The sequence below is a fragment of the Saimiri boliviensis genome, chromosome 12 (assembly GCF_048565385.1).
Source record: "Saimiri boliviensis isolate mSaiBol1 chromosome 12, mSaiBol1.pri, whole genome shotgun sequence".
NCBI lineage: Eukaryota > Metazoa > Chordata > Mammalia > Primates > Cebidae > Saimiri > Saimiri boliviensis.
Window position 1 is genome coordinate 107,182,538 of NC_133460.1, and position 21,646 is coordinate 107,204,183.

Genomic DNA, 21,646 nt, shown 5'->3' on the forward strand with positions numbered 1-21,646 from the left:
TCTCTTGTGGGTTCTGCAATCAAAAGCTGGTCTTCACATAGGTTTATGGCCCAAGTTCACAGATAAAATAGCCAAAGTTTTCTAGGAAGAATAAGATGAGGAAGTCTAGCACTTGGGACACAAAAGATCTTTTCTTCCAGTAAAAACAATTTTTATGCAAATAAGTGTGATTCTCTGGTAAATATCCTTATGGTAAAATCTTTTTTCTAAACTCAAACTATTTAATGAATAATTTTCCATCCAAAAAAGCTTCCAGCCAGTGGTAGGTATCTAAAAAATTACTTTCAGCACATATGCTTAACTTATTCTCCAAGTCTTGTGCATATACAGATAAGCACATAAGTCATAAGGGCAGAGCTCAATGAACTGTCCCAAAATGAACAGATCCATAAAATCAGCACCACAATCAAGAAATAGATGGCTGCCAGCATCCCAGAAGCCTGCCTCGTGTACCCTTCCAATGTTAGGACCCTCTGCCCTAGCAAGGGTTACAACTGTCCTGACCTCTGACTCTGTAAATTCTGTTCCTTAACTTTATTTAAATGGAATCATACACTATGAACCTTTGTCTGGCTTCTGTCACTCATCATTATAATTGTAAGATTCATCCATATTGTTGCATGCAACTGAAGTTGGCTCATTTTTACTGCTGGAGTCTGCTGTATGACCATGCCACAACTAATTTATCTCTTATACTGTTTTTAGGTCATTTGGGTAATTTCCCATAATTGGTTGTTGTGAATAAAGTTTCTATGGACATATCACTACATGATTTTTGATTACGTACATATTTCTGTTGGTTGTACAGAGTGAAATTACTGGGTCAAAAGCATGCATATATTCAGTTTTAGATAATGCGAAATAGATTTTCAAAGTGATTATAGCAATTTACATTCCCACTAGCAATAAATGAGTTTTGTCACTCCACATCCCTGACAATACTTGGGCACTGTTTGCCTTTTTCATTTTAGCCATTCTGGTAGGTGTATGGTGGTTATCACATTAGTTTCAATTTACATTCCTTGATGACTAATGAAAATGTAAACTTTTAAATATATGCTAATTAGCCACTTAGATACCCTTTGTTGCATAATGTCTGCTCATACCTTTTATTTTATTGTGTTGTCTTTTTCTAGTATGTAAAAATGCTTTATAATATGAGTCCTTTATTAGGATATCTTAAGTATCTTAAGTATATCTTAAGTATCAGTGTATCTTATCTTACCCCACTGTGGTTGCCTTTTCACTTTCTTAATTTCTGATGAACAGAAGTTCTTAATATAATACAGTTTACTCATTTTTATCCTTTAGAGTTGTGTCCTAGTTAAGAAATCCTTGCCTGTATCTTACTTGAAGATGTTCTATACTTTTTTCTAAATGCTTTTTTTTTTTAACCTTTCATATTTTTATCTGGACTTGAGTTTTGTGTATGGTATGAGGTAAGAGTCAAAGCATACGTTTTCCCAAAGAGATATCCAACTGTCCCATGTCGTGGACCGTCCGGACGGGTAGGCACGTCTGCCCGGGGGTCTCTCGACCTGCAAGAGGGTCCCAATACCTGGAAGAGGGAGTGCGCCTGAGAAAATAATAAAGACAGAGAGAGAGAAAGCCAGGCGTCTGGAGGGCTGATAGGCTGTGCCTAAACAGCAAATTTTATTTTTCAAAGGCCAGGAATAAATACACTTTCTTGGCTCTGGTTTATGTCATAGTAAGGGGAATGTAAATGTATGCCTCACATGGCCTATACAATAGAGAAGTCAAATACACAATGGTTGCAAGAGGAAATGCAAATGTATACCTTACATGGCCTATACAATAGAGAAGTCAGATATGCAATCAGTGGCTGTAAAAAGTAACAGAATTTCCTGTAATCACAAAGCTTGTTTGCATCCAGACATTATTCCTCCTGGCTGCAGGTATCTCCGGTTTGATCTTGTTTTAGAACTGAGATGTGAAAAGGTTTTCTGGTTTTGCTCATCAGAATATCTTTTAACTGGATTCTCCTTTGTCTACTCCTAACTCAACTTAACTCAATTTCCCCATTCAGGAATCTCTGAGTCAGGAATCAAAGCCATCCTTATGGTGGCATTTGCTTTGCAAATATCGACAGTTAAACCATTAGGCAGTCAGGTAAGTAAAGAAAAGGTTAAAACTTATTCTTAAAAGAGAGTTAAAAGCAGGAACCGGTTGCCAGCAGGAGGTTACTCGGTCTAGCAGCAACGCATAGTTTTAGGCATAGTTTTAGGCCCAAACGATATTGTGGTTGATATTAGAAACTGATCATTCATCTTTCAGTTCCTATATTCCGGATAGCTCGACTGCCTCCAGTAGGAAACTGTGTTTGGGATCAAACTCACCGTATAGTGAGACTCACGCCTTTTAGGGGTCTCACACGGGAATGTTCCCCACAGTCCCAGCAATGTGTACCTAACAGATCACCTTTTCTCTACTAAGCTCCAATGTCACCTTTTTATGTCAAGTGGTTACATGTATGTGGCTCTGCTTCTGGATTCTCTATTCTGCTCCACTGGCCTATCTGTCCTTGCAGCCATACCAGACAGTCTTATTTATTAATAAGTCTTGCTATCACAGTAATTTAAGTCCCCAAGCTTTGTTTATCTTCTTCAATAATAGACTGTTATTGGACCTTTTCAGCCTAAGTTTTTAAATGGTAGAGCTGCAGGGTTGAGGAATGATGGGGGTTCCACAAAACCAGATTTTCCAATTTACAAAAATATGACCAACTTTTTAAGAATCAAAACTTCTATTCTGACTTAACTAGAAATCTACTGGAAATAGACCAACCTTTGACATACCACTAATATGAATTATTATACTTTACAACCACTCAATTAGTAACACAGGGCTGTTGTTTTCCCTGTTTCCTGGCTTCAGACTGATATACCTTATTTTCATACTTCTTATCTCCTTCTCTCTTCACATCTAGTCTGTTCTTTATTCCAAACACATTTAGACAAATAGTGACTTAGAAGTAACTGAATCCTCACTTTTCTTAATGCAGTACTTGTGAATCATTCCTTTCCTCCCTTAGAAGCTACCCAGGGGGCTTTTAAAACTTATTAGTATTACTCCTCCTTTTCAGGTAGAAAAGTCTATTTTTTAGAAAATTGTCTAGAAAGTTGAGGCTACTGAAAATCTATCCTCTGGATAAATAGAATACAGTCAGCTCTCTATATCCACAGGTTCTGTTATCTGTTGAATCAACCGACTGCAAAACAAAATCATTTGAAGAAAATGGATGGTAGCATCTATACTGAACGTGTGCAGATGGAGTTTCCCTCTTTTTGCCCAGGCTGGAGTGCAATGATGCGATCTCAGCTCACCACAACCTTCGCCTTCTGGGTTCAAGCGATTCTCCTGCCTCTGCCTCCAGAGTAAGTGGGATTACAGGTGCCTGCCACCACACCTGGCTGATTTCTTTGTATTTTTAGTAGAGATGGAGTTTCCCACACTTTGGGTGGGGGGGTGGGGGGTCATATGTCCCTAACCAATACAGTATAACTACATAGCATTTACATTGTATTAGGTATTATAAAGAATCTAGAGTTTAAAGTATACAAACAGATGAGATTGTGGGTTATATGCAAATACTATACCATTTTATATAAAGGACTGGAGCACCCACAAATTTTGGTATCTACAGAGGGTCCTGGAACTAGTACCTACTGGATACAGAGGAACAACTATATATTGCTATTAGGTCAAACCGACTCTAGGTTTAAGACTATGAATAGGGACCTCTCTCAGCCTTAGTTTTCTATTTTGTAAAACGGAATCATAATCCAACTTGCAGTACCATCTTAAGTTTTATAGGTAAGTATACATAAAGTATACTGTGACATGTATCACATATGGTAGGCTATCATGGTAGCTGTTTTTCCAATAATTATTTCTGCAGCAAAAAAAAAAAAAAAAAAAAAAGGTTATAACTTGGATTAAAAATTCTCAGTGCCCCTGATTCAGTTATTCCCCTTTTTCTATCAGTTCATCAGCTTGGTTGGAGGATATACTGAGTATCTATTTGTTCCTTAGTTACAATGAAACAAACATGTTCCACCTTAGTCTCAATCCCAATTTGCAATTTTACAAATCATTTTACAGTTTCTCAAACTCATCTCTGCATATTATACTTATAGGCCACCTCTTTAAATCACTTGCTTTAGTCTGGCCCAACCTTCTGAATCTTAAGGATTATTGCTGGCTTTTGAACAGTTCTTTTTTTCCCCATCTTACCACGTTTATTTGAACTGGTTCTCTGTTTATCATTGTGTTACTATTTGTTCTGTGCCTACAGTTGATTCTACTGATTATCTGTCCTTTAAATTTTCCCTTGGTGGGAAAATGTGAGCTAGTCAATTCCAATAAAAAAGACTATCAAGAATAAGATCCGGGAAAGTAATTTTTTTTAATTTGTAAAAGCTGTATAGCCCTATCGATTGTCTGTGTTCTAATTATAAAAGCTATAATTAAGAAAGAAATCCCAGTATTTACATTGCAACTCAGCATCACTTCTTGCCAATCACTTCACATGAAAACTGATACATTTCCACTGGAAAATGTCTGAATATACTTTGACAGGCTTCGAGAAGCAAGATAAACCTTACCAAATCTTGATTAGAAAGCATAACATTGCAATAGTACAACATGTGACAGTGCAGGAAAAACACAGGAGACTGCCAGAAAGCAGGCAGAAGAAAATGATATTTTTATACATGCATCTCAAGTTTAAGAACACAAATGAGCCTAATTACAGAAGATGGCTGGCATATTTTGACAGTCTTGGCTATTATCACATTGTCACATTATAAACTTCACTGTGTTCCCTGCCATAAATTGTATGCTGCTTTTCAACCATAATTCGTGATAAACTTAAAAAAAAAAAAAAAGAAAAAAAAAGAATGCCTATGAAATAGAGAAGATAACACTGTAACACTGCAAACATGAAGAAAAGCTCTTCTTAAATTAGAATTATAAATATATTAGTACGCTTTATAACCTTAAACATCCTGTCGTGATTTAAAAAGTAGGTGTCATTTCATCCCTAAGCATTTTTGCACCTACTTGACCTGTATGGCCTCTATTCCCTATATCCATACACACAGGGCATGATGGATGCTTCAGAGCCCCGGTCTATAGACCCATAAGAACAAAAGGTGCCTAAAGCAGAGTCTTGGGCTCAAAACTCAGCTTTCTGCATCTCAAGTCAGTATTTCTTAGCACAATAAATTGAAAAATAGTAATAATTCTGAAACTAGGCTGGATGTGGTGACTCGTGCCTGTAATCCCAACACTTTGGGAGGCTAAGGTAAGAGGACTGCCTGAGCTCAGGAGTTCAAGACCAGTCCAGGCAACACAGCGAGACCTCATCTCTACTTAAAAAAAAAAAAAAAAAAAAAAAAAAAAAAGCAACTACAGAAGACTTCCTCTTATAGAAAGAAAGTAAAGGTTTTTCTATCTGAGCCATTTTCCTGTCTTTAATGTAATTATCATCAGTCTCAGATCTCAAAGTTTAATCTAGGAACTCCAAAAATTAACGGATACCCAGAGATGCCTCTAAGGCATTGATAAATTTTAAAACCTTTGCAAACGTAACAAAATATACTTTAGAAAAATCCACAAGTTCTAATTTTTGCAGCGGCATCTTTCTGATACTGGGCATGAACTCAATACTTTGGAGTTTGTTAGCCAAAAAATGACTTAATTTACACAAAATTTCAATGTGTAATATCATGTCATCTGAACAAGAAATATACTTAAGTATTCTCCAGTTTTATTACAGATTTGGGTAGTGTTGTTACAACTCAGATCTACTCTTTCTGCTTATATTGTCATGGACTGAATGTTTACCTCACTAAAAGCTGATATGTTGAAATTCTAACCCCTAATCTGATAGTTTCTGGAGTTGGGGCCTTTGAGAGAAAACTGGGTTATAAAGGTAAAGCCCTCGAAATGGGACTACAAGTGCCTTGTAAGAAGAGATCTAGAGATCTTGCTTCTTCTCTGCTCTTTGCCATGAGAGGATATAACCAGAAAGCAAGCCCTCACCAGATACCTGATCTGCTGGCACCTTGATCTTAAGACTTCCCAGCCTCCAGAACTGTGAGAAATAAATGTTTGTTTATACCACCCAGTCTATGGCAATTCATTATAGCAACCTGAACTAAGATATCTAATCATATCAACCAAAGAGAACAATATTCCCATACTTTATGATGATCATTCCTTATGATATAGCAAAATTCTCAAGTCCTTCCTGTGATTATTCTGATTAAAGTTAAGTTGAATTCAGTATGGACTGTCATGGGGTATAGGTGCATATCTATATAAACTGGCTAGGGTATACCTAAAGTATTGTCATGCCAGTAGCTTCCCCCGAATTATCATTCAAAGCTTAAAATTAATGCTTTTAGAAAACAACCAGAGGCTATGCAAGGCAGTAGAGGAAAGAGAGGTATATGAAAATTAAGCTTTGATATCCCAAAGGACAGGAAAACCTCTACCTCAAGCAGGTAATTTAAGCTAATCTCTGACCTTCTTTGGTTTCTGATAAAGGATTTATTTTATATGAAGCCCTCTGCTCTTTCTTTTTCAGTCTCATAAATGGGAAGTTGTTGGTCAATACAAGCATATATACGTGCACACACAATTATGTATGTGCACCTCCCCCAACCTCTGAACCAGTAGCTAATAATTTAAAACACAGGTATTGAGATGCAAACTAGAAGGCATTCACAACTATGAGACAACCAGGGAAGAGGCTCTCTAAGATAATCTTCCTTTTATCTTTTTTATAAACTGGGGGAGAATTTTGAGAACATGATTAGGGAACAGCAGGATATGTTTCGTTCATCTAGCATTCATGAGAAGTCTCCTCATGGGTTACTAACCATAACGAAGAATACAGTATTAGCAACTAACTTATGTAATAATTTATGGGTTAGGCAGGCCTATACACACGAAGTGATTTCAGTTCAATAGATGTGTTTATTTCCATAGCCTAATAATTATGGTCACTGAGATCTACTCTGCTATAGAACACATATAAATAGAGGAGGCTGACAAATAAGGATTGGTTTTTATGGAGTAACATGGGCCTTGGAAAATAGAACATAATTCCTGATTTCAGAACTCTTGTTCTGAAAACTCTTGAAGGAAAAAGGGAAATTATGAGGCTCTCAGAAATCAGAAATCAAAACAAAAATAAAACATAAGTAAAACCATGTTGAAAGAAATCCAGAAGAGAAATTATACAATCTAACCTCTTCACCCCAAATCACTTCCTCCTTTTTCTTGCCACTCCAACATTGATGAAATGTAGAGTAATTGAAATTTACTCTGGAGATACAGCAAGGGACTCCAAAAGGCCATGGAGAGAGAATTTCAACTAAAATTGAAAAGCCATACAGAGATCTGCATTAACAAAAAAAAAAGAAAAGAAAAAGAAAACACATACCACAAATCAAAACCTTTAGGATAAAAATTTAATTAGCATCTACAGGTTGAATCAGCTAATAACTTACGCCAATTTTATTACCATCAGCTGATAAGGAAAGGAACTGACCGATAATCAAAGAACAAAGCAGTAGCTTCACTTCAGGAGAAGCTCCATAGGATCACCAAAAAATAAAGTGCTGGTGTGACTACCGTTTTTTCATTGGTGGATTCGTTTTTGGCAAGATTTTTAATGTCTTTCTAAATTTAAATTATTAACTTCATTTTGTCACAGTACACTTCTAAAACGGTCAAGCTTAGTACTGCTGAACAGCTACAGTTGCATAAAAACAATGCATTAGTCCTATGTAGGGAAATGGGAAAGGGCTTTAAAAAAAAAAAAAAAGCACACCCGATAAGGGCTGAATCCCATCTTTCCTATCCTCTTGATCACAACACAAAACAGTCAAGGTTTTCTTGGGAAACATCCTGGGCTGTTAGGGGAAAATAACACCAGACATTTCAATTCACTGTAACGAACGCTCATCAATAACGATAACGTCTAGCTGTGTTAAAAACACGACATAAATCAAAATTAAATTGAATTTTTAAAATTGTTAGCTCAGATGTTTTAAAAAAAGTTCTGTTCTTTCAAAACTGAATTTCCTCAGATCACACAATTTGAGGCACCTTTATTTCTTCTCCTGCTTGTCACACCTCTTTCGGGCTCTGACCAGCACATCAAGGGGACTCTTAAGTAGGCCACGTGGTTAGTGTTTGCTAGAACTCGTTTAGCTTCACATCCAGTTATGGAGCACGCTAGGCTTGGCCACTCGCACTCCACACAGTTGATCCAGAGATCTAAACCCCGAATGAACCTGAATAGTAATTTACTATAATGTCCTTCCCAAATCTCACACGCTCCCTAAATAAGAGTGTCCATGCAGTAGAAACGGATCCTGGCAGGATCATTAAAGACATTAAACCTCCTTCTCCTAACGAGCAGCCTGGGACCGGCGTCGGGGCGGCAGCCTAACCAGGATTCCGCGCGTCATCCTCGCCAGGATTCGAAACGCCGAGGAGACCCGCACCCGGGCTGACTCCCAGCCCCCGGGACCCCGAGAAGACGCAGACCTCGGGACGCCTCCCGCACAACCACCTGTCAGAGTCAGGGAGCAGTCCCCGCCCCGAAGCCTCCCAGCTCCTGCTCGACGACGCCGACAGCTGGAGAACCCGCTCCCTCCGGGTTCTTGCGGCCACAGGCGCCGCTACCCACCACACTCCGGCTAGGGAGGTCCCGGGCCATCACCTGCCCACAGAGCGACCACGCCCGTCCCTCCGCTGAACTGAGTCTCCGGCCGGATCAGCCCGCCCGCCGCGAACCGAGCTCTCGCTCCAGCCCCTCCTTCTTATCCGCCCTGTCCCGCAGCGCCGCCGCCGTCGGGGCCGGCAGCCTACTACTTACTTCCTGACAACCGCACCGAATAAACCCCACCGCCTTGTTCAACGCCGCCGCCGCCGCCGCCGCCGTGTTCGTCACCGTCGCAGTCGCCGCCGCCATATTTGTTGTGTCTCCGACTACCTTCCCGCCCCCCGCCTTGCTCAAGTCTCGCGTGAGCAGGACGGAGGGCAAAAGCGAGGCGGGGCCGGTTTGTCTCTCTTGAGGTTCCGTAGGCAGCAGGGGGTAGGGATGAAGGTGGGCGCGTGCGGGGCGGGGACTGAGTGGGTGTGGCCTCGCGCCGGCGGCTCTCTGGCGCTGGCTAGCGACCAGCGGCGCTGAGCTGCGTGTGTCTGGCTTGCGGCGCTGATGGAGGGCCTGGCAGTGCGACTGCTGCGCGGCAGCAGACTGGTGAGTGCTTTGGAGGCTGGCGTCCTGGAGACCCAGGGCGACCTTGGCCCCTGGCATTGCAGCTGGCAAAGCCTTCTAACCGGCCTCGGGGCGCCGGCCTGAGCCCCACTCCACGTCCTGGGCCCATTTCCCCAGACCCTTTACCCGCGGGCATCCCACGACCCCGGCCCCCGTCAGGCCTCTGGCACAGCTGACCTCCGCTTCTCTAGAGAGGGCCGGGGGCGGCAGCTGGTGGCCGGGCGCCGGGGGCCGGGGGCTGTCTAGAAGCGGCTTTGGCGAAGCAGGCACCTCGAGTGGAGTCGGAGGTCTGCGTCGGCAAATGTCCTTTGCAGGCCCTTGGGTCCTGAGAGCCACGGAGGCTCCATCTCTGGATGTCTGGGTGCATTTTGCACTGGTGTCACCCCCCGGATGCCCTAACGCACCTTTCCCCAGCGATTACATTTCAGACCCCCTCCCCCGCAAGAAAAGATTGTTAAGAATAGGTCCAGTCTCATTCTGAGCAGGATGTCTCCCTGTCCTCCCTTCCGCGCCCTGCTCAAAGGTAGGAAGGGACTCCAGAGTTGTTCAGGCTTCCCGCCCAGGGAGAGAGTTCCCTCTGCCCCTTGCCTCATGTCTGGAGCCTGGGTATCTTCCGTGGATAGACTCACCGCAGCCCAAGGGAGCCGGTGCCGGTCCCTCTTCCATGAACTTAAGCTGAAATCAGCCTCCTGTCGTGCTTAGTTCTGATCTCTGCACCTACACAAAATGTTAGTTCTTTAACAGTCCCTGTGTTAAACGTCTCTGCTCTTCACCCCTTGGGCCGATTATATAGCATGCTTTCCAGAACATACACATTTGGATGCACTTGTGTTTGTCAGTACACTTCACTGGGCATTTTCCCACTGCTTATGTGTGCTTTTCGTATTTCCTTTGCATTTGCTTTAATGAGTCAGCTTTCCAACTGCTGTTTGAGCCTTATGCCCAGAGGCGGGACTCACACCTATTTTCTTATTAGAGATAATTAATGTTATTTGACTCTTTTACAGGCCTGAAGTGCAATAAAAAAATCGTAAAGTTATGTCCTTATGATGATTGTTTAATACTGTTTATAATTGTTGGTTAATAACTTACAAAAGAAAATTCCTTGGTTTTACAATTTGACTGTTTTCCAGCCAAAATTTATTGACCAATTATATCTGATAAACACGTTCTGTTCTACCTGAGTCATCTCAGTTCTCATATCCAGCTTAACAAATAGTTTGATCTGGCAGATTAAACTTTCAGAGGTTGGTGCTGAAAAGATTAATAACTTGACACAGAAAGTGATTAGAGCTGGTATTGGAACTCTGGTCTGATTCTAAACTAAACCTTCATATACTACTGTTTCTCCTTCTTAGAGATATCAAAAACCTATATTGTTTGCACTTTTGATTTATTGTGGCTTATAGTCCTTTATAGTTTGTGAAGCTGTTTTACATACATTAGCTAAATTGATTGAATGTTGACTGTAGCATCGTGGTTAAGAACGTGGGTTCTGCAGCTAGGCTGCTTGGGTCTGAACCCAGACCCTCTCACTCCCTAGTGGTATAACCTTGGACAGGTTTTGCTTTGGGTCTCGGTTTCCTGATCTGTAAATGGAGAGAATAATTGTGCCTATCCCAAAATTGTTGTGATAATTAAATGAGTTCATATGTTCACGTAAGGCACTTAGAATAGCACTCAGCATATAGTCAGCTCTTGGTAAATGTCAGCTCTGACTGCCATGTACAAAGCATTGTGTGCTATAGCAGATATAGTAATGAGTAAAACACTCTACTTCAAGAAGTTTATCTTTTAGTGGAGAGATTAGAATTATATGCAGCTAACTTCATATCATGTAGGTGAGGAACAAATTCTAAGGGGCTGCAGTCTGTGTGTGGATTCAGAAGGACCACTGGGGAAGTGAGAGGGTCTTTGGAAGCTGGGTTAGAGTTTAGGAGGGGAAAGGAGTGGTAAGAAATTGCGACAAAAGGGGACTGAGGCCATTTTAGGGAATTGGGGGTTGATCTTTTTGGATCGTGAGGAGCCATTGAAGGTCAAGAGCTTTGGAGTTTCCTAGTGCCACAGTGTAGGTAGATTGCAGTGGGCACAGGTGGCAGGGGCAGGAGAAATGCAAGGTAGGGCTAATTTTGGTTTCTATCCAGAGGCAAATGGAGAGCTAGCATTTACTCACTTACTGTAGATTAGGGACAGCATTTTACATCCATTGCCCTATTTACTCTTCCCTCTGAAGTATTAGTGGCTTCATTTTGCAAATGAAGAACTCAGAGGAAATAACCAGTGTTCCCAAGTCACACAACAAACAGATTTTGACACTGGCCTTTAGCCTACCCCTGCCTTCTCAGAAGTTCCTTCCTAGTCCTGCAGATGGATTAGAACTGCCCTGTCCATTTGGTCTAAGCAACCCAATTAGTGGAGAATTGGACCTTGTTGTTAACCTATGTGTTAACTATGTAGGTAACCCTAATGTGGTTCCAAAGCATTTTTGGGTAGCTTGATATCTTCTTTTTTTTTTTTCTTTTGAGATGTAGTCTCACTCTGTCGCCCAGGTTGGAGTGCAGTGGTGTGATCTTGGCTCATTGCAACCTCTGCCACCTGGGTTCAAGCGATTCTCCTGCCTCAGCCTCCCGAGTAGCTGGGATTATAGGTGCCTGCCACTGTGTCTGGCTAATTTTTGTAGTTTTAGTAGAGACGGGGTTTCACTATCTTGGCCAGACTGGTCTTGAGCTCTTGACCTCGTGATCCACCTACCTTGGCCTTCCAAAGTGCTGGGATTACAGGCATGAGCCACCGCACCTGGTCACTTGATATCTTTTAAGCAATGATTTTTTTTTTTTTTTTTTTTTTTTGAGATAGGATCTTACTCTCTTGCCCAGGCTGGAGGGCAGTGTCATGATCATAGCTCACTGTAACCTTGAATTCCTGGGCTCAAGTGATTCTCTGACTTCAGCCTCCCAAGGAGCTAGGACCAGAGGCATGTGACACTATATCTGGCTAATTTTTTAAGTTTTTTGTAGAGATGAGGTCTGACTGTGTTGGCCAGGCTGGTCTCGAACTCCCAGACTCTAGCAATCCTCCCACCTCAGCCTTCAAAATGCTGGGATTACAGGAATGAGCCCCTGCACCCAGCCAAGAAGTAATTCTTGGAAAATATCTTTGGGGTGATTTCTTCAATTAATTCTCTGAACAGCTGCCATATAGTAGCTGCCAAAATATATACAGTTCTTGTTGTTCAACTTTTTGCTCTTCCACAAAATCAGAAATATTTTTTCTGGACATGTATTTGGCATCCAGGTAGAAAGAGCACAAATGGTTTGAATGTGTCTCCCAAAATTCATGTGTTGGAAGCTTGATCCCCAGTGCAGAGGTTTTGAGAGGTGGGGCCTAATGGGAGTGTTTGGGTCATAGAGTAACTGGCCTTATAAATTATTAATGCTGCTTTTGAGAGAATGAGTTCCTCATAAAAGGACAACTTTGGCCTTCTCTTGCTCTCTTTCTTTTCCCTCATTTCTCAACTTCTCTTACCCTCTCTCACCTTCTTGCCTTTCTCTATGGAATGACAAACCTCTTAGCCTGAGAACTTAGAACAGCTGACACATAATAAACGTTCTTAAGTACTTAAAACAGCTGACTCATAATAAATACACAGTAAACATTAGCTTTTTTTTTTTTTTTTTGAGATGGAGTTTCGCTCTTGTTACCCAGGCTGGAGTGCAATGGCGTGATCTCGGCTCACCGCAACCTCCGCCTCCTGGGTTCAGGCAATTCTCCTGCCTCAGCCTCCTGAGTAGCTGGGATTACGGGCACGCACCACCATGCCCAGCTAATGTTTTGTATTTTTAGTAGAGACGGGGTTTCACTATGTTGACCAGGATGGTCTCGATCTCTTGACCTTGTGATCCACCCGCCTCGGCCTCCCAAAGTGCTGGGATTACAGGCATGAGCCACCGCGCCCGGCTTTTTTTTTAATTAAGTCAGTTTTTTAGAGACAGGATCTTGTGTTCTCACCCAGGCTGGAGTGCAGTGATGCAGATGATGGCTCACTGCAGTGTCAAACTAGACTCAAGCAATCCTCCCGCCTTGGCCTCCCAAATTGCTGGGATTACAGGTATGAGCCACTGTGCCTGGGCAACACTAGCTATTAATATAGGCAGAACACATTACCAATAACTTTGGGTAGGGTATCTTTGCCTTATGCAAAGTATACAGATAAGTCTTGGGGATCTGTAAGTTTGTAACAGGGTTCTTGACAACAAAAAATTACATTTTTAATTGGGGAGGTAGGGTATCTGTGCTAAAAATGAATTTTAGGACAGTAGAAGATAGCATGTTGCTAAGGCTAAATAAATAGTATGGGCAGATGTGCTTATAGGAGATGGGACTTGAAGTTACCATTCAAATAAGGAGGAACTTCAGGTAAAGCAGCAGAGGGGCACAGATTCTAGGGCAAGGAGATTTGCATGCAAAGGTATAGAGGTAGGAACATCCTCAGCTTGTCTAAGAAATAACATGCCACTATAGCTGATGTAACAATTTTGCAGAAGTTTGGAATGGGTTCAGATGGTAAGTCCCTGTCATGTTAAGGGGTTAAGTTTATCCTTGTTTTCATAGCAGTGAGTTGCTGATAGCTGCCAAGCAGTTTTGGCTTCTCCAATCTGGGAAGCTAGAGTCACAGAGTGAAGCAAGCATGGATTTCTTCTGCCAATTCCTACATGGGTGTTGCCCAGACAGGGTTGCCCACAGTCCTGGAGAAGAGCCCTTTTATTTACCAAAACACAGTAATTTATCATGTTTACTACTCATCAACACAGAAACGGCAGTTTCTTAGCACATGCAAATATATATTTTTCTTCCATCAGCTCTCTCTCTGGTACTAGGAAGACTAAGTAACCATAAAGACCCTCTCCCTGGCAACCATCAAAGAGTCTTTCTGGGATCCCCGCATACTCCCCCTGTCTTGGGCCTATATTGTCATTTTTCTTGTTGTTGTTCCTCATGCTACCTTGTCTTAAAAAAAACCAATAATGTCTTGATTCCTTTTCCCTAAGGGCTAGACCAGGTTTCCCGTGTTTTGTAGGATGTTTAACAGCATTCCTGGCCTCTACTCACAAGAGGCCAATAGCATCCGTGAGCTGTGACAACCCAAAATGTCTCCATCTATGGCCAAATGTCCCCTGGGGGCAAAATAACCAGACTGAGAACCACTGGTGTGGACGTCTCTGTATAAGAGTGTACTCCATGAAGGAGGGGAGATGTGGCCTTTCTCCCTATCACCTGGTAGGAAACTTTCTTGAACTATTTGCCATACTCAAGTTTGTTGGCTGTAGAAATTGATCTACAGTTTTCAAAGATTTTTGTTGAAAGATTTCAGTAGCAGTCATTGAGATTTTGAGGTACTGTTTGCTAAGGAGTTTACTGTGGGTAACCCCCAACACGGGTGCCAAGGAAGGAGAGCTGTGCAGACCCCAGGCACAATTAGTGCCTGAAGTATAACTGACTGCTTACTTATATCTAGCTTATATATAATCATACTTAGTTCCACATAATCTTTCTATATAATCATAAAATTACTGCATACTATATCTAGCTTATATATATAAAATCATATATATAAGTATATTATAATCATACTTATATATGTTTATTATAATCATACTTATATATAATCTTTCTATATAATCATATAACGGATGTAGTCTGAGCTGTACCGACACATTTAGTACTGATTTATATAATCCTTCTGTATAATTGTATGGTAGTTGGTAGTAGGAGGAATGCCTAGAGCAGTCACAGAACAGAAGCAAGTACGTGGGAAAAACAGCCAGACCAGGACAAAAACCAATGACCCAGGCGGTAGCGCCCCTGCCAGAAAGGACATACGCTATATGGCAGGTCAGGGCCCAGACAGCAGCACTCAGCACTCGCTGCATGGCTGGCTTGGAGCAAGAGTTATTCCTCCTGAAAAGGCATTGCAGTACCTTGCATCCAGTTCTTGTAGAAAGTAGGCCTCAGGCCTTAGATCCCGCGAACAACCAAGGGAGAAGAACCCCTCTGGCGTAATGGTGCCACGGCGGCTGTACACCCTGTCAGCTTTTCTTGATACTGTACTGGCTCAAATCATCCTCCTAAAAAATAGCTTAGAAAACAGCACACTCTGTCAGCTCCCACCGCATTGGTCTACAGCATCCTTCTAAAGGAATCCTTTGAAGTCGCCAGCCCCCAGATAAGAAGTGTTGCACATGACACTTGTTGCATGCACACAACTCACCTCCTTGCCTCAGTGACCTAATGGGAGTGGACCCCTTTTTGTACATGACCCTCTACTACTGTGCACAGCACAGCCCCTACTGCACACAGCCTACCTCTCTGCCCAGGTGACCTAGTGGAGTGGTCCCCTCACTTGTTACTCATGCGATTATGTATGCCCTCTTACTAAGCCTATAGGTGACCTCACTCACGACCCTTCCCCCTGCCTTGTACCTAATAAATACAGATGCTTCTGGACATTCGGGGCCTTGCTTGTCTCCAGTCATAGGTGGTGTGAACCCCCAAGCCCAGCTGCTCTTTTCCAGTTCTTCTGTGTCTTGTCTCTTTATTTCTTGGATCCAGCACCTCAGCGCAGCAATAAGGGACACCCCACAACCCTGTGGGGCTTTGGCCCTACAGTTTACAAGATAAAATGGTCAGCCGCTCACAAAAAGAACTCGTCACATGAGACTCTGAAGGCACATCTCACTGAGACCATTTCACAAGTTCACTTTTAGTGTAACAAGGCCCTCAACGAGGGTGACAGCACTGATGATCAGAAGACACATTAATAAAAGAAGACTTGAGAAGATGTGGTAATTATCTTGAAATGGAGGAATTAGATGGACTCCACGTTTTCTAAATGAAATAGATTAGTGATAGGCAAAGGTTGGGACATCTGGAGGAAAAGTAATTTAGGGTGATACAAGGAAGATAATTCTGTTTTAGACATGTTGTAGGTGTTAGTAAAACTTAACAACTAAAAGTGTCTTGGAAGCTGGTCAGAAATGGATGTGGAAAATGGACCAGTGCTAAAGCTATGTTAAAAGGAAAAATTAGGCCAAATTAAATGTAAAGGAGTTTAATTGAGCAGCAAATTGGGTAGCCCCAGAATCACAGCAGATTTGGAGAGATCCCGGGATGCCTTTTGATCATTACAAATTTATAGACAAATAAAGGGAAGTGACATACAAAAATCGGAAGTAAGATACAGAATGGCTGGATTGGTTACAGGTTGGCAGTTGCTTTATTTGAACCCAATTTCAACACTCAGCAGTGTATGAGTGGTTAACGTATGGCTGCTGGGATTGACCCACCCCACTCAAGGTGGACGGACTAACGGCCTGGATTCATCACATCCATGTTAAGACTGCCCCACCAGAAGGACAATGGAGTGTCAAACACTCATCCCCCGATTCACTGAAGCTAAGACTTGTGCGTTCTTCACGGTCACCACTCCCGCCACCCTAAACCGTGCTGTAAATCCCTATAGCAACCCCCACCTAGAACCCACCTACTATCAATGGGTCCTCCCCAAGGGCTCCACTGGAGCATATGTTAGTTCCTTAACCGGGAAGGGATCCACCCTAGTCAACTTAACCCTGGAGTACATTCCAAAGAACCCCATTACCTTCTCCCTAGACCTCTGTGCCTTGCTGGACCCCAACCTAAATTTCAGAACAAGTGGAGGTGTAGCCGGGTGCGGCAGTTCAGGGGCAGAGCAACAACTATCTGTGCCCACCCGCCCCCTCCCCCCTGCAAAAAAAGATGGAACTGTGGAGACTTAAATGAATTCTTTTGCCCCTATTGGGGTTGTGAAATTATCTCCACTATATCAGGGTACACCGAAAACATAGACTAATGATATTAAGGTCTCGATATGAGCCCTTAGAACCAACAAACAATACTAACCTGTTAGAGGAATCGATGATTTAATTCCTGTAAATAAAACAAGGGGGAATGTGACATGGTAAAAGCCCCATAAAACTGCATACCTCAACCATACCTGGGCTTTCTGTTGAAACTGCTCACTATAACCCAAATGTGAATAAGTAATTAAGGATTGTAATTTCCATCCTACCCAGACAATGTGTAAACAAATGCTAATCTTGACTTTCATGAACCACTTAAGTAACAATCAGAATGTCAAAGGTCCACTAGCCCTCAGAACGTCTGAAGCCCCTCACCCCCACCCCTGCCCCTCACCCTCACTCCCGAGGTGGTTTTAGGGATATAAAAGGTCTTGACACCCTCCTTTCTGGGGCCACAGAGAGAGGCGAATCCTCCGTAGCTGCCGGCAGTAAAGATCCTGCAATTTGGCATACTTTTGTCTTGGTGTTGACTTTCTATGCTCACGCCAGTACAATAAAAGAATTTATTTAAACTTCATTTCAGATAATTGCATATTCTCATGCAGTTATAAAAAGAGCTACAGAGAGATCCTTCATCTTGTTATCTGATTTGCCCCTGTGGTAACACCTTACCAAACTATAGTATAATATCACAACCAGGAAACTGACACTAATACGGTCAACCTAAATAACAGAGAGAGGCTCTCCAAAAGAAAAATGCTTGTTTGGGAATAGAGCATTGCAATGGAAATACATATGCCATAGGATTACATAATTGTATTGAAATAATTCTAGTTGGTCACAAGATCAGTAACAGTCTGGGGTTGGACAGGCAGTTACTGGGGCAGATAGGCCTTGCAGAAGAATTTTTTTCTGTAACGTTGTGATGGCCTTTGTGCAATATTTTGGTGTTTGCAGTCTTTGGTAATCATTTTTTTATCAGGCTTACAAATAGAGAACTCTTTTCTTCATAGCCTTCTTTTGCTCTGTTTGTCAAGGTGGTTGTTGTGTGTGTGTTTTCTTTTTACATTAGTGACTCCATATGATACACCAAGCTTTTCCAGACATTCCCAGTTTTACATGTATATGTGTGTGTAAGACTGTGTAAGACTGTGCAGTTTTATCACATTTGTGTATCCACTGCTATGGTCAAGCAACGGGACAGTTCCAACAGCACAAAGATCCCTTGTATTGTTTGTCTTCTTTCAACCACATGCAACCCCTAACCTCCTGTCTTGGTCTCTAACCCCTGGTAAACACTAATCTCTATAAATTTGTCACTTCAAGAATATTAGATAAATAGAATCATTTAGTCTTTTTGTGTGTGTGTGGTTTGTTGTTGTTGTTTTGTTTTGTTTTTGCTGAATAGAATTTATTGTAGGGGAAGGAAAAAAATTTTCATCCACCCTCTTAAGTTCAATAACTGAGGCTTAGAAATTAAATGACAAAAGACAGATTAACAGTAGTAAAAGATTTATTTCCTTTGCATAATGAGCAAGTATCTGGCTCATTAAATGGTTAAAGGGTTTTTATACCTCACAGGTATATAAAGGATGGGGGAGAAAGGGCTTCTATGGGAAAAACAAACAGGTCTCCTTGGGAAAACCAAAAGGATTTTTAGGAAAACAGACAGGTGGTAAGAAATTGTGTGATAATATTTGCATACCCATCTTCAGGACCAAAAAAACTCCCCAGGAGAGGAAATTTCTGATAGCCTCATTTCCCAGAGGTTGCTGCTTTTAGTCAGATAAGGGAAGCTCCTAGAAAGAAGGCTTTTCCTCCATTTGTTGAATCTCACATGTCTTCAGCTTAAAAGAAGCATTATGCCAACTCTGGGATTCCAAATGGGTCCCCACACATATTTGGATAGGGATGTACCACAGGTGTTTAACCATTCACCCATTGAAGGACATCTGAATTGTTTCCAGTGTTTTATTATTGTGGCTAAAGCTGCTGTGGACATTGTGTGCAGGTCTTTGAACTTCTGTTCTTACTTCTCTTGAATAAATAGAATGGAACTCCTGAGTCATATGATAATTGCATAAGAAACAGCTAAACTTTTTATAAGAAGCAGCTAAACTGTTTTCCAGAGTGACTGTACCATTTTACGTTCCCAACAACAATGTGCGAGAGATCCATTTTCTCATCTCCCTTGCCAGTGCAGCAAATCAAAATATTTTACCCCAAAATATACTTTGACATATTTTGAAATGGCTGCCACAGTGCCAGCAGACTGAAGTGGCCCTGCGTAACTGTCTTTTATGGAGGAAATTTGCTTCAGTAGACAGTCTTCATCAATGCAGCCAGCCATGTCTTTTCTTTCTAGGCCTTTCCCAACTCTAGGAGCGATTACCTGAGAGTCTGACACCTTTAAAAGGATGAAAAGAAACATTTACCATTTGTTCTGAGGGGTGCTACCTGTTTTCATCTACATAAAAAGGCCACCTCTGCTTGCCAGATCTCTTCATTTCTCCCTCCTGTAATCTGTCTTGCCACTAACACCTGTTTTGGGCCATTCTCTGAGTCCGCATTCTTCCTGTAACCTGAAGATGATATGGAAGCTTCTGTACTTCATTGGGGGTTGGGTCTTCATTCTAAAGGCTCATTTATACATGTTAAATAAATGCGGATGCCTTTTCATGCATTAATCAATCTGCCTCATTTCTGTGAGTTTTCAGTGAACCTCCAGGGCCCCAAGGACCTTGGTCCTCACACCAGTATTTGGTGTCATTACTAATTCTTTTAGCTGTGCTGATAGTGTGTAACTATATCTTAGTATTAATTTACTTTTAAAATATTCTTTCGTTTCCACCATGATTGGAAAACGAGATATTCCAGTTAGTTGACAGTTCAGAGAGCCTTCTTTTAGGCATTATACACATTTATTTATATCATAAAATATTATTTTGCCTTTCTTTGAGCCTAAAGTTGAATCAGTACAAAACCATACTGTATTTTTATACCACCAACATTTGTTTCCCAAGGGGAAGCACTCTAATTATCTGGCCCTAGAATCACTCCATGATCTTTGTGGACCTTAAGTAATAACGTAATTTTGGAAAAAAATTGTTCATATGTCCATTATCTTTTGCCAGTATAAACATGCACATTACATATAAAAAATAAGTACATAAAAGTACTAAAAACAAACAAGGACAAATACCTTTATTATCCTGGAGTAAGGAAGGTCATTTTACTTAAAAGCTGGATGCCGTTGTTTCTGAGCAATCTATGGGCTCATTGGCCAATGTACATAGAATGTGATACCATGGCACTAACTTTTTTGAGAAAAGAAAAGCCTTCTTGCCAGTTGACTGGCAAGGAAATAAGAGGAAACTCTCAAATCTGTCTCCTTGAACTGGTGGTTGGAAATTTTGTAAGCCCTAGAGGGTAAACAAGGTGTGACCTTGTTGGAAATAAGAACTCAGAGTCACAAAGAAAATGAGCACTCAAACGAAGGATTCCTTAGCAAGGCAAGTTTACTCCTGCAGGATGGTGCTTCGTCCATCCAGGACAGTGGCGAGAGCACACTGAACAAAGGAAAGCAGGGGTTTTATTCCTAACACAGTCCCTGTTTCTATGTCCTCCCTCTGTTGGCTGCGGTCGGACCACGCAATCCAAAGTTATTCCAATTGGCTAGATTTAGCAATTTTTCTAAATAAGGGAGGGATGTTGGGTACAGATATCCCTATAGGACAAAGAACTAGGAAGTTAACTGTTTATACCTAATGACTTAAAGCAGGGCAGTGTGGGTCGGTTACAAGTGTGGCCAGTCAGACAAGAAAGATTACTGACAGAATACAACAAAGGGCAAGGATGTGAAACCTTTGAAGAGGAACTGTTCGTCGTTCCTAACAATCTGATTGAATTTTGCAATGTGGTGATGCCAGGAGGCCTAATCTGGATCCTGCCATGGGGTGATACCAGAGCTCAATTTGATTGGATCCTGGACCTTGGCATGTAGTATCTGTTCTTTTTTTTTGAGAAAGAAAAAAGAATCATAAGAAAAAGAATAAAGAAGAGGAAGAAAGAGAAAGAGGAAGAGGGAGAGAGAATGGGGGTATTGGAAGAAAGAGAAAGAGGAAGAGGGAGAGAGAATGGGGGTATTGCTTTATTGCCCAGGCTAGAATGCAGTCTAAATATGGGTATGCCTATAATCGTCCTTAATAATGGAGACATGAAAGAAAATGAGGGAAGAGAATAACAAACAAGGAGACAACCAACATTTCGTTTAAACTTCTAAGTTGATATGATGTGGTACTGATAAGAGTGTATATTTTGTGTATTTAAAGTGGAGAGTTCTATAAATGTTAATTATGTTTACTTGTTCCAGATCTGAGTTCAGGTCCTGGATATCGTTGTTAATTTTCTGTCTCATTGATCTGTCTAATATTAATGTTGAAGTCTCCCACTATTATTGTGTGGGAGTCTTAAGTCTCCTTATTAGTCT

At 41.5% G+C, this 21,646-nt stretch overlaps 1 protein-coding gene across 2 annotated transcripts in view; it reads left to right on the forward strand.

The window, feature by feature from the left end:
* The first annotated feature begins 9,179 nt into the window (after positions 1-9,179).
* The window catches only part of ACADSB (acyl-CoA dehydrogenase short/branched chain), a 55,645-nt gene continuing 43,178 nt past the window's right edge, over positions 9,180-21,646 (forward strand). The window contains exon 1 of one of the 2 annotated variants that reach the window (XM_074383042.1): positions 9,180-9,301. In XM_074383042.1, coding sequence (XP_074239143.1) covers positions 9,260-9,301 — 42 coding nt within the window. In that variant the 5' untranslated portion in view covers positions 9,180-9,259. The remainder of the gene's footprint in view (positions 9,302-21,646) is intronic. The other variant, XM_039465286.2, reaches the window with a different exon arrangement.